A 12587-nucleotide genomic window follows, 5' to 3' on the forward strand; every position below is an offset into this window, starting at 1 on the left:
CTGGCTACTCAAAAGACTTCGCAAAAGCATGTATCGTACAAGTGCGAGTTCACTCCACCTCTGCTTGTCTCCAAATGGTTTGAGTAACCTGAAGTCAGCCAGGAACTTCAATTAAGAAAACACTCATACAAGTGCTAAGTAGTCTTGGGAGAAATGCCTCCACATTAATGCCACCGCTGTATCATTTTATCACTCGCTCCCGTCTCACCAGGTTTCCGTCATCCTCTTCCCTCCTTGTAAATATCAAATCACGTGTCATATATTATTTAAGAGCAGTGAAGTTAATGAACATATTAAAAAACGCGGCATCCCCTCAGCAATTTGGAGCCAATTATTAAAATTTGTTAAAAGGCATGAGTAATTAAAGAGGATATTTAAATTGGATTGAATTTTAATGCTTTTTTTTTTTTCTCCCTCCTTATTACCTTTGTGGCAGGGTTAAGATGAGAGGATGTTGAGATTAGATATTCTCACACTAATTAAGACCACAGATCCCCTGGGAAGAGAATAAGGGCCCGCTCGTTCTCCCTCTCCACACTCTCTCCTACCCTCCTTGTCTGCCTCCCTCCCGCTGCCGTGGCCCTCCGTCTCTCTCTCCCCCGTAGTCCTGGACCACCGAGGGCCCGGAGGAGAGGCACAGCTGGGATTAAGATGAACCCGGGATGGGATGTGACGTCCTCCCTTCACATCTCCTCTCCTCTCTCTCCCCTCTCCCATCCGTTGCTCCCCATGGGGCCCACAGATGACACATTAACCTTTGAGGTTGTCAGGCCATGAGAAGAAGAGAGATTCTCACATTACGATTAACTTTGTTCCTTTAATTAAACACATGAGCATGCCGATGAACAGGACCACGTGATGTCTCGGGAATAGAAGAGCTATATTGGATTTTTCAGAGAAATTATTAGGCCAATTCAGCAACTTTTTTTTTTTTTTTATTGCGATGGCATCACTGTCACAACTGCACATCACTCTGAATAGGTCATCAGTTACTTGTTAATGATTATGTCAATCAATTAATAGGCAGTCACAGAAAGAGCAAATGGAAAATGTCAAAGAATGAGTCTAGCCTTAACAAGTAACCATCCAGATGTGTTTGGCTGCAGTAATTTTACTTATATTTGTAGATAACAATCTGGTGTTTGCTGTAAGTGCGGTGGCAGCGGCATACAACTAGTTGGTTTGGAATTTCCTAAAATGTAGCATTTTACATTCATGTCCTGTTATGTTTTTATTGTTCTATTCTTTGTAGAAAGCACCTGGTGCTCGGGGCTTTTGTTTTCCATCAGAACAGCGAAGAATGTGCAGTAGGAAAACGTAGGCAGCACTTTCTGCATGAAAGGCGCGACATGGGTGAGATGGAGTTCAGCTCTGTGCCCTCAGAAACCGGCGACTACAAGACAAAACCGGGACTAAGTGTCACAAAGAAGTAAAAATCCTCTCAGCCTCATCAAGATGAAGAAAGTGTTGTTTTTTTTACCGTTTTATTGCTGCAAATATGTACATAATCCCAAAATGAGACTGATCAAAGTGCTCATCTCGTTGAGGCCAGGGTCTAGATTTGGATATCTTTATTTATTTTTTTTACATTTTCTCGACGGCTACTTGGTTGGTTGACTTCACTTGTTTTTTGTTTTTTTGTCTGGGGGAGTGAAGGCCAGTGAGCCTGTATGTTAGGAGTGTGGCACCACTGCGTATGCATACAAAACTCTCCACCACCCTTCTCTTCCCCTTTCTTCTTTTCTCTCCCATGCCTGTGAGTCACTTCCATGCACCATTTCAGGGGAAGGGGAGGGAAAAGGCAAATAAACAAGATCTCTTTCCAGAGTTTATGTTCTCAAAGGGAACTCAATGGGGGTGGTGGGCGAGGAGGTGTGGGGTGTGTGTGTGTGTGTGTGTGTGTGTGTGTGTGTGTGTGTGTGTGTGTGTGTGTGTGTGTGTGTGTGTGTGTGTGTGTGTGTGTTGGGAGGGTGGGGGGGGGGTGTCTGTGGCCAGCAATTGAAAACTGTTGCCCTTACCCGGAGAGATCTGTGTACACTACTTGCAAAGTCAAACAAATAGATCCAGGGTGCAGGTTTACGTGTGTGTTTGTGCGACTGCCCATAAACCTCCTTGCCTGTCATCTTCAATCACTGTTCTCTGTTCCTGATCAGGCCTCTCTCTCTCTCTTGCTCTCTCTCTCTCTCTATCTCTGTGCAACTCTGTTTGTGTGTGTCTTTCTGTCTCTGTGTGTATTCATATGTGTGTTTTCCACGTGGGTGCCAGGCCTGGATCCAGAGAAGCACTTAGGAAACCCTCTGGCTGACATGGAGCCCTATTTGAAACAGGTCAGAGGCTCGTAGATTCTCTGTCACCCTGTTAAACTCTTGACTTCAGTACTTTCAGCACTTCCAATGTGTGCCTGATTTTCATGTTCGACATGGATGACGGTCCTAAAACGGTTTAAAATTATTCATCTAAATTCAAAGTTTGATACTGCAATGAAATATGTTATATATGTATATATTGTATTTTACCTTTTCTTTCACAATGATTGTGTTCTCACTGCTCTGCTTTTGGTGATTTATTGTGAAAAAATATCCCAGTCATCCAATTCACATTCTTGTACGATTACTGGTTTTACCACTGTGTTGCAATCGGTCTGGGTATTTTTCCCTGGAGCTGGCAAGACGTTTTAACCCTTTCCATGCCTGTGGTCGTGGCTGTGGCTGTTATTAAAGAATATATTAAAATTTTACATCTTTGCCTTGCAGTTGTAGAGCCATTACTAATTTAATTACAGTATGTTGTTTCAGACTGCAGTTTATAAACTTTTAAACTAAACATTATGTTGAAAATTGGCATCAAAATGACTTAAAGTAAATGAAAAATGACAGAAAGAAAAGAAGACTTGTTTTTGAATGAAATACATGAATCTCTTAAGTGTGTGAATGAGGTGTTTTGTTTTCCCTGAGTAGCTCTCCCAGAAGTATGGAGTCCATATTTGTGGAGAAGGAGGTGAATATGAAACCTTCACCCTCGATTGTCCTCTCTTCAAAAAGAAGATAGTTATGTAAGTGAAGTATTTTAACCTTGTTGCCTTAAAAAAAAAAATTCTGTATTTAACTCCCGTCTGTTTGGAAAGTGTTGCTTTTTTCACCCCAAGAATAAATGGATGTTTTTGTGCATTTGTGCAGTGATACAGCAGAGACAGTGATCCACTCAGCAGATGCCTTTGCTCCAGTTGGCTACCTGCGCTTGACCGAAATGCACACGGAGAACAAAGACGACGTGAGTCAAACTTCCACGAGTATAACGTTTAAGATCAATGCCGTTCGATGCTCAATCGATCATTTTTACAAGCAAAAGTTTGTGTCGCTTTGGGGTTGATTACTTTAGAACTCCTCTCAGGGCAAAACAAATACAAGAACAAAACCCTTTGGTGTCTGATAACTTTGTGGAGGAGAAGAGAAAACACAGCACTGCGAGGCAGGGTTCAGATTGACCTCCAGAGGGCCTCTCTCTCCCTCTCTCTCTCTCTCTCTCTCTTACACACTCCGCTCTCGGTCTTCCCCTTCATCCCTCGCCCTCTCTCCTCTAGCCCCACATGGCCTACTTTGACGTCTGCAATATTCACTGCAGCCGGAAACTAGGCCCAGCTTAATAAACATGTCTGCTCACATTAAGGCGCTTCGCATTCAGGTAGCTGGCTAAGCGGACACAAGCAAGGGTTGCAGGGACGGAGTAAGAATTGGCTTTTGGTAAATTAGAAGCTGAATGGGGCTTCACAGGCCAGACGAATGGAAAACATTTGCGTTTCCCTGCAAGAACAGACGTCTTAAGAATCCTTAAATCAATGTTAGAAAGCTGCGACGGAAACATTGACCTTATTTAGGTGTCATTTTAATTACTCTGTTTCAAATTGTCTGGTTTAATAAGCAGCCCACTCGATAATTAGTGTTCCTTCCAACAGTAAAGTGCTCCTTTGATACTGGTGTATTAGTTGCTGTGCGTTACGAGTGTAGGGTTACACAGAGGGATCAACACATCTCCGGGGCAGAGTGTGCAAATTGCAAGTGTGTTTCTTTGCACATCACGCAATAATGTGCTTTTGTGTTTGTTTGTGTGCGAAAGAGAGAGTGCGTTCCTGCTTGTAGCCCTCATGTATGTATATCTTCACGCTGGATGGGGGATGGGATGGTTATGGACAGAAAACATACCCCCATCCCACAACCTCTGTGACCCTGCAGCCTCGCTCCCTACAGCTATGTATTTTTATTTTTTTTTACTCCCCACACTGCCGCTCCCACCCCCATCACACAAACACACACACAACACACACACACACACACACACACACACATGCTCGCACGCTCCCACATCCCCTCTAGCCCCCCGCTAGGTTGCTGGGGGAAGAGCAGGGAAAAATCAGGGCCTGCAAGAGCAGGAGGAGGAGGTGGAGGGAGGGAGGGCGGGGGGGACAACCAGGGGAGAACCTGCCCTGGTTCAGCCTTCTGAAGCTCTTCTCGTCAGGGTGACAGATCCGCGGTGACACCAGCACTAGACGAAACTGCACCGAGCTCAGGGGGTGGGGATGGACCACCATCATTTGCCCTCCGTTAATGCTAGTCAAGCTATTTTTCATGCTGGCCAGGAGAGAGGGGCTGAAGTATAATTAATTTGATTATCATATGGCCTAATGCGGTTGACAGCAGATGAGGGGGGTGAATGAGTGTTGGGCAGGCTGAAGGGGGGGGAGGCGCGAGTTGAAGAAATATGAAATATGTATTTAAATGTGTGACACCCCAGCAGGGTTTGGCAGGTAATATGTATGCCTCAGAGAATGGTAATGATTTGTTATTTAAAGGAAGTAGCAGAGAGGCAAAGTATAAGTAAACAGAGGAAAAAAACAGGTGAAATCCAAAACATGTCTCCCCAATTCAGTCATGAGCTTTGACTGACAGCCAGCATGATTGAATCTACAGTATCAGAAAACACCACTCCCCACTCGCCTGAGCCACGAATATGTTAGCATGTTGTTTCATATTCATTCACCTTGAAGTTATGTGCGTCTGGGTCCTTGTCATGAAAGACTGACACCCACACACACACACACACACACACACACACACACACACACACACACACACACACACACACAGCCCACTTGATGGGACATTGGAAAAGGTTGGCTAATTATACAGCGTTTTGTCTGTCTTTGCGAAAGGCCTGGCGCTCTTTGGTGGGCATTTGGCCTGATGTATTCCCTGTGGTGCTTTATTGCAGGATGTGGTGGCGAGCGCTTTGCCCCATGGTAGTTGTCCTTGCCAGAACGCCATTGACAAGATGACTGAGGAGGTGGAATATGCTGATCAAGCTGAAGACAACCAGCAAGAATTTACATCAAATTGTGACCTTAGTTGTCAGCGGGGCCACGGTGAGATTAATTTATTTTGAGACACGAGCGTCCTGACATGCATGCATGAGTGTGTATTTATGTCTGTATGTGTCAGATGATATCTTTGTGTGGCGTGTGCTCCCTGGATCTGTGTCATGCGGCCAGCATCATGATGCTAGTATTTTTGAATGACTATTTGACATGAGCTGTCACTTAGGCCGGGTATTTGTGACAGTCCCTGAATGAATTTCTCTTCTGACATAAACCACCTATGCATGAAATACCTCTTAAACAGCACATGTCATGGTTATAAATGAAGAAGAAAAAAAACACAATGCATACTTATTTTAAATGTTTTATTTGAATCAAGCATTACAAACATAGGATGACTAACTGTTTCTGGAGCTGAGTACTTGTGGAAATCCCAACTGGTCAATCCTTCTTTGTGGTATTGTGTCTCCTGCAGACCTCCGTCCATCCTGCTCATCGCGGAGCTCCAGAGGCTATCAGTGGATCTCCGGCATAAATGGCCTTCAGAGCCAAGACGCCGGGATCCAGGGCCAGACATCGGCAGCTTTTGCACAGCTGCAAAGTAAGGGAAAAGAGTGAAGAGGGGAATGTTCGTAGCACTTTGAGAAAACATGGCGTGCCAGAGCTGTGGACACACTTTTAAATATCCCTACAAGAAAAACCACATGGGTCTACTAGAAAATTCTTTTTTTTGCCTGTCTGGTATACAGAACAACACACACAAGTAAACTAACCTTTAATAAGTCATGTTTTCTTCAATCAAATAAGAATTCCATCTTTGATATGATCAAGGGGAGATGATATGTAATTCTTTTTTTCCAGGGGTGATTTAAGCTGCAGTAAAACAAATTCTACAGGGCTTACTTTACTACACTCCATTCTTCAGCCCTGAAAAACAATGAAGAGAACCACATGGGGAAAACTTCTTTGTCCCTTGGGTGTCTTTCTTTCTCCTTGCTGTGTAGGCTAAAACACACACTCTGAGAAGTAGCAGAGCTTGAGAAGTCGTTCCTTACTCAGAAGTGCTTGTCAGCTCAGCAGGCAAACCCAGTGTGTCAAAGACTCAGTCTGTCACAGGAACGGTACAGCGAGCTGGCCACCAAACAAGGACAAGACTTCAAATTAAGCCAAACACACACACATGCACACATGCGCACACACACGCACACACACACACACACGCACACACACACACACACACACACACACACACACACACACACACACACACACACACACACACACACACACACACACACACACAAACACACACACACATTACAGGCATGCTGGGTGGGTTATCGTTTTTGCCCTGCAGAAGTTTAATGGTGCACGCTTTTACAGTGTATCTTTTTTCTCTTTCTCTTTTTTTTTTTTTTGATGGAGATAGAGGAGCGAAAGATGAAAAGCATATTTAATGTTTATCGTGGTGCTTGGCTGAACAGCCTTCACAGCGCAGAGACAATATTAAACAAGTTAATATTTAATGAACAACCTCTTTGTATGAGGGCGAAGTAGTCTGAGACGCTAGTGTTGGCAAAGGAAAAACAAACTTGAAGCTCTTTCAAATGATTGTAGGGAGAAAGGCTTTGCTTTGAGCCCTTGTGCCTGCGTTTGCATCCAAAGGCTACGATGTACGCACATGCAGCGTTAGACTGTACAGAAGGGGGACCACCATTACCACTTTAAAGCAATAGATTTCAAAGTCAGACAAAAGTTCTAAACTATCCACCTTTTAAAAGCAGCGGTGACTGCATTTAGATGACTGTTTGAACAGGTGAGTGACTACATACTAGGTGCAGCACACCTGCTAGTTTAAGCTGAAGTGAAACAACACAGTCCCGATCTGCTGTTGAAAGCAGTCCTAAAAGTAAATGCCTGGATTTTGACTTTCTTTTGTGGCAATCACGTGAGTTGCAGTGGGAGTCGATACAACTCATTTCATCAAAAACAGAACAACCAGGACTAACTAAACTTGTAAACCAAACAGCTAGTCTTAAAGAGCCAGTTGCATGAAATTGCTGACAACGCCAACCATGTACAACCAGAGATACAGCCAATGTAGCACTTCTATTTGGTCACAACCCTGAGCTATTTTACCTTCATAAATATGCATTTATTTAGAGTAAACTGTTTTCTGTCAGTTTAGATAAGCTTTTACTAAATCTGCATACTTTGCTAAGCTGAGGTGAGGTTATGTTACTGTAATGACATAATGTGTTACCGTCACTTATCGTGAGCTGCTTGTCTCCAGGTGAGTTGAACAGCAGAGCCTGGGAGATGAAGAACATTGTCCTGGTTCACCTGTATGTGAGGAACATGGAAGACTTTTCATCACTCAATACAGTCTATAAGAAACACTTTGACAGAAACCCACCAGCCAGGTAAAGGTGCACACACGCATGCAGATTTTCACCCTTGTTTCTCTTTTATCTCAGGGAACACCTTTACAAAGTTTCATGTTCATTTTTATTCTCCTGTTAAGTTGTAATGATCTCTGCATTCATTCAAAAAACCTCGTTTTCATGCAGGGTGTGCGTCCAGGCGCCTCTACCCACCGCTCAGCTCCTGCAGATGGACTGTCTGCTCCATGACTGGACTGAGCCCCTGGAGGAAGGCTGTTTCCGCCAGAGAGAAGCCCTGCACGTCCAGAGCTTGTCCCACTGGGCCCCAGCCAACATCGGGCCCTACAGCCAGGCCCTCAGGGTAAGACCCTGAAAGCCCCACCAGGGAAACGGTGCTGCTGGTGTGCAGGGCAGCCATAAAGTAAAGTGTATGATTAAGTGAGGCTAATATTTCATGTAAGGCTGCAGCTAGCTGTAACTGTCATTCTCACTGTCTTCAAATTAATTGCTCTGCGACCAAGTCAGAAGCAAAATATTTTTTTTAAAAATTGAGGAAAACTCAGTGATAAATTTGGCATTACCGTCTTGTCTAAGGATGGGGCACCCTGTTAGTTACGTTTTCTTTTGGGTTTTTTTTTATAATTTTTTGCGGGGGATGGGATCAGGTGCCTCTTCATGTGTGCACATGTATGAGAGGTCAAATCAGACCACCTTTTTAATCTGATGAGAGGGCAGTTTTATGGGAAGGGGATAGACGGCAGCGAGGGTAATTATGTTCCCTCCAGCCCTATTCTCCCAGGACATTTATTATTTTTGTATTCATATTTCAGATCTATTATTCTCATGAATAGTTTGGTTCTTGATTAAAAACTAATTTGAAAATGATATAGCTACTTTCTGGTTGGAACCGAGCCAAAAACAAACAAAAACATGGTCGGTAATGGATTACAGGATAATCGAGGATTAATTTGCTGAATGATGAACTCGTGTGATGATTCTTATGATCTTTGTTATGCTTCACTCATACAAGCCAATTGAAATGTCTGGGTTTACATGCAGTGCTTGGTTGTGCATCTCTTTTGTCTTTTGTTTACGTATAGATGCATGCGAGCAGATGCATGTGATTGTTGTTTTGTGTGATAGTTTGTTCTCATCACTACTTTTGTGTATACATGTAAATATCTATCCCTTTCATAGCGGGCATTTTGTAACCACTTTTGCACTTGTTTGTAAAGCTACAAGTCAAACTTCTTTCATATTGTTTCAAACCCAGTAAGAATGTGGAATTCAAAGGCAGAGCAGAGGAAGTGTGGGCCGTGGTTGCACGGTTGGCTTGGTGTTGTGTTTACCCAGTGTGTATTATATAGGATTACACTTGTCAAGGTACTGTCAACAAGGATAGTGTCCATCTCCTCCACACTGTCCTTGATCCTGCAGCCAAATCCGTCTATGAGTGAGAACATGTGTGGATTAGCCATTCACTCAGACCTTGACGGCATATCTCACCAGTGTGTCACTGAAGTTCAGTTTGGATTCCTGAGATGTAACCTACAGTCAGATTTGCTTTTAACATGCCAGCAGTGTTTGATTTCCTCAATGGAGTCTCACTGAGACATGAAATGGAAGTCAGCTGTGTGCGTGTGCTGTCGCCTCTGGAAAGCCATCGAATCTCTCATTCCTCTAATGATCATTCATATCCAAAGCAATTTGAGAAAACAATGAGAGTTTTGCTCGCTCTGAGCTGTTCATGGTGCTTCATACGACCCCTGCATGGTCTCTCAATGTGCCTCCTCCTCCTCCTCATTTTCCTTTTCCTCCTCCTCCTCCTCCTCCTCCTCTTCCTCCTCGCTACAATGACTTAATTTGATCAAAAATGTATTAACAACTCTTCAGTACAGCCACAGAGTTTTACATATTAATACAATTAGCCCCTTGCTGTGAGCAAGCGTGCAGTCCCCACCCCTCCTCTCACCAGGACCACGTTGACTCCCATCTTAATGACAGTTTTCCTTGGTGACTGTTGCCGTGTGACACCATGACGACAGGGCTCTGGCAACAGAGACAGAAAAGCTGTTGTCTGAGGCCGAATAACCTGGAGCCCTAAACATTAAAGAATTAGTAAATAAAAGAAGGACCCAGTTGTACCAGAGGGTTGGAAGGGGGGCTGAACTTGAGAAGCCTCAAGGATGAATTTGTGATCTTCATTGTGTCCAAAGAGTGCAGTCAGTTTTGTGCAGCAGAGGTGTTTTTGTGACACGATTAGTTGAGCCTGATTGGGGAAATAAAAGTGAAAATCAGTCACCTTTGTCAAACAATTCAAACAAAAGTTAGTTGTTTACTTTATTGTTCATGAATCTGACAGAACTTTATAATGCTACCTGCATTAATGCAGTGTAGTCAAAAGGGCTATGGACTGATCAATGTCCAGCTATATTTGGACCACTTCACTCTGTTGACAAGTGTCCACTGGTTTGAGGGACAGCACATGGCGACTGACAGAACATGGCACTCCGGCCCTGCAGGACTTAACTACGGTAGGTCTCCGCGTTGAGGGCTGGTACGGAGGACCGGCGTTACGGATTGGCATGTGATGGATGCTGGACCTTCAAACTCCCTCCATCTAGTCATCTGTCTGCTCGGCCTGTCACGTCTCCCAGCTTCAGCTCTCGGAAATGGCAAGCTGACTTAATGTCGACTCAGCCGGGCAAGCTGACAGATTCAGATCTGACTTGATTTAGAGAATTAGTTAACCTTTATAATGTCAAAGCTGCAGGCCTCTTGGTGTATTGTATGTTGATATGTAATATAACGTCAGTTTAGGTTAAAGCCGCGAGCCATAAAGACGAAGACAGTAATTTAATTTATGGTTTGTTTTTACATTGTTTCATATTGTTCTGCGCTTGATTGACGTGTTTAGAGGTTGCAGTCACCGTGGTCTAATCATATCAAATCATTTGTGAGTGAGTGGTAGTATCAAAGTTCTTGTCACTAATTGTTCTGTTTGGCTGCCTTATTTATCAGAGATCTAATGCAAATGTAGCTGTTGTTTGTTTTAGGCACAATTTGCATAATCTAATTAAGATACAAGAAATGTCACTCTTTTATTACAGCAATCAATTTATTGAAAAACAAAGGACGTTCTCAGACATCCATTTTTTTTGTAGTAAAATATCAAAACAGATTCTCTCATTACAACAGAAGCCAAGTAATGGCATGCTTTTAAAAGAAGTGAAAGATATTGCTGCATTTTCTCTCAGTTGTTTCTTAGAAGGAGCTTTTAAACAATTTAGTCCATTAACATAATGGCAGGAAGAAAGGGCATCAGTTGTTTTTTTTAATTCAGCAATGTTCCACATTTGTACACAGACATACATTTGTACTAATAACAAAAGATTAGTAGCTGCCAGATGGATGAAATTGGTCAATCATTTACTGAAGTCAGAGTTAGCAGGAGGAGAGGAGTTTTAAAGTGCAGGATTTTCTCCACATCTATTTGAATTATTGCTGCTGGTTCGGTCACATTCCCTTTGGAGCTGCATTTACAGAAGCAAACACAATAGCCAAACCAGGTCTGAATAGAAAGACTATCAGTTGAATGGTTGTTAAACATCTCCTCTTTCCTGTTAAAGGTAAGTGGCTCACCCCTGGGATATTTGCTGGGAAATTATACTCACTGATCAGATTCTGTGGGGTGCGTTTGGGGAGCTGACTGCGCTAGCCTCAGGTTGCTGGTGAGCACTAACCTCTTGCCTCATTCCCCTAATTGTGAGTGACAGTCAATATTGTAGATGATTGTCTTGCATGAGGCCATGATAGGATTTGCATTGGATTTTGAAAATTGTCAAACTGGACTGTGAGGCTCGAGGAGGGAAGTGGCGCTGACGTTGCCAATTAGCATCAAAGGGAGGTGTGGAGTGAGGCGGGCGGTAGAATTTGAATAATCTTCTTATGGGAGTCCAAATGTCTAAAAACAACGGGCTGAACTTTGTCTGGCTCTTTTGATGAAGAGTTAGGAGGTCAACTTGAGTCACGGTGAGGTTGGGCCACTCACGTTGGAACCAGAGAGAGAACGACTGCATGGACAGAATAGGTAGAAATGTATTTTCCCTGCTTGTTTGAAGTCTCAGTTAGATTTTGTTTATCTCAAATGGTATACAGGGTATATTAGCAAGCATCATTTTTACAGTAAAAAGTGACAGCAAGCACAAGATGAGAGAGATGGGAATGAAATGTGCTAAAAATTTCCAAACTAAATTGAACATACACTTTGTGGTTACACAGTAAAAGCAGCTGAGTCTGCTCGTTCGCGAGCACACCAAAGAAAATACGTTTAACCTTTCATTCTCCATCTGTGTTTTAAAAGAGAGATGCAGATATATTACAGCATTTTTCATTAGAAATGTAAGCGAAAAAATTTTTGTGATGAATGGCAGAAATTAAGGTTAGTGCTTTAGTTTTATCACATCACGTGCAAAGTCCAGCTACGCCCCCTTCACCACATCAAATATCCTCCCACCTCCCCAAACTTCCTCAGCCTACATCTAGAGACTGCATCCACCTCAATTATCACAGAAGAGTAATTAGCCGAAAGCCAGTGTGTGTGCATGCATCTGCGTTCAGGGAGGTATTCATGCAGCACGAACAGATTAATTAGGACATTTAACTTCATTTCTAATACAACAAAATTAATCCCATAAAATATGAGGGATCTCGGAGGAAGTGCCTGTCAGCATCTGACGCCTCTCCCCTGTTTGCCATAATCTATTAAAACCTTGCTTTTATCTCACCTCTCTCCTGTCATACTTTATGGATTTTTTCATAAACATGGCCCATAC

The 12587-nt window shown here is 43.1% G+C and overlaps 1 protein-coding gene across 2 annotated transcripts in view; it reads left to right on the plus strand.

The window, feature by feature from the left end:
* Positions 1–12587, plus strand: part of dph6 (diphthamine biosynthesis 6) — a 57025-nt gene that overhangs the window by 21870 nt on the left and 22568 nt on the right. For both annotated transcript variants that reach the window (XM_069707168.1, XM_069707169.1), the window contains 7 exons: positions 2266–2327; positions 2958–3052; positions 3177–3270; positions 5266–5416; positions 5844–5969; positions 7662–7791; positions 7939–8113. In XM_069707168.1, the coding sequence (XP_069563269.1) occupies positions 2266–2327; positions 2958–3052; positions 3177–3270; positions 5266–5416; positions 5844–5969; positions 7662–7791; positions 7939–8113 (833 nt within the window). The remainder of the gene's footprint in view (positions 1–2265; positions 2328–2957; positions 3053–3176; positions 3271–5265; positions 5417–5843; positions 5970–7661; positions 7792–7938; positions 8114–12587) is intronic.

The sequence above is a fragment of the Brachyistius frenatus genome, unplaced genomic scaffold (genome assembly GCF_029030835.1).
Source record: "Brachyistius frenatus isolate BFR_SWC_R1_liver_20210118 unplaced genomic scaffold, ASM2903083v1 Contig_67, whole genome shotgun sequence".
In the NCBI taxonomy this organism is placed as follows: Eukaryota; Metazoa; Chordata; class Actinopteri; family Embiotocidae; genus Brachyistius; species Brachyistius frenatus.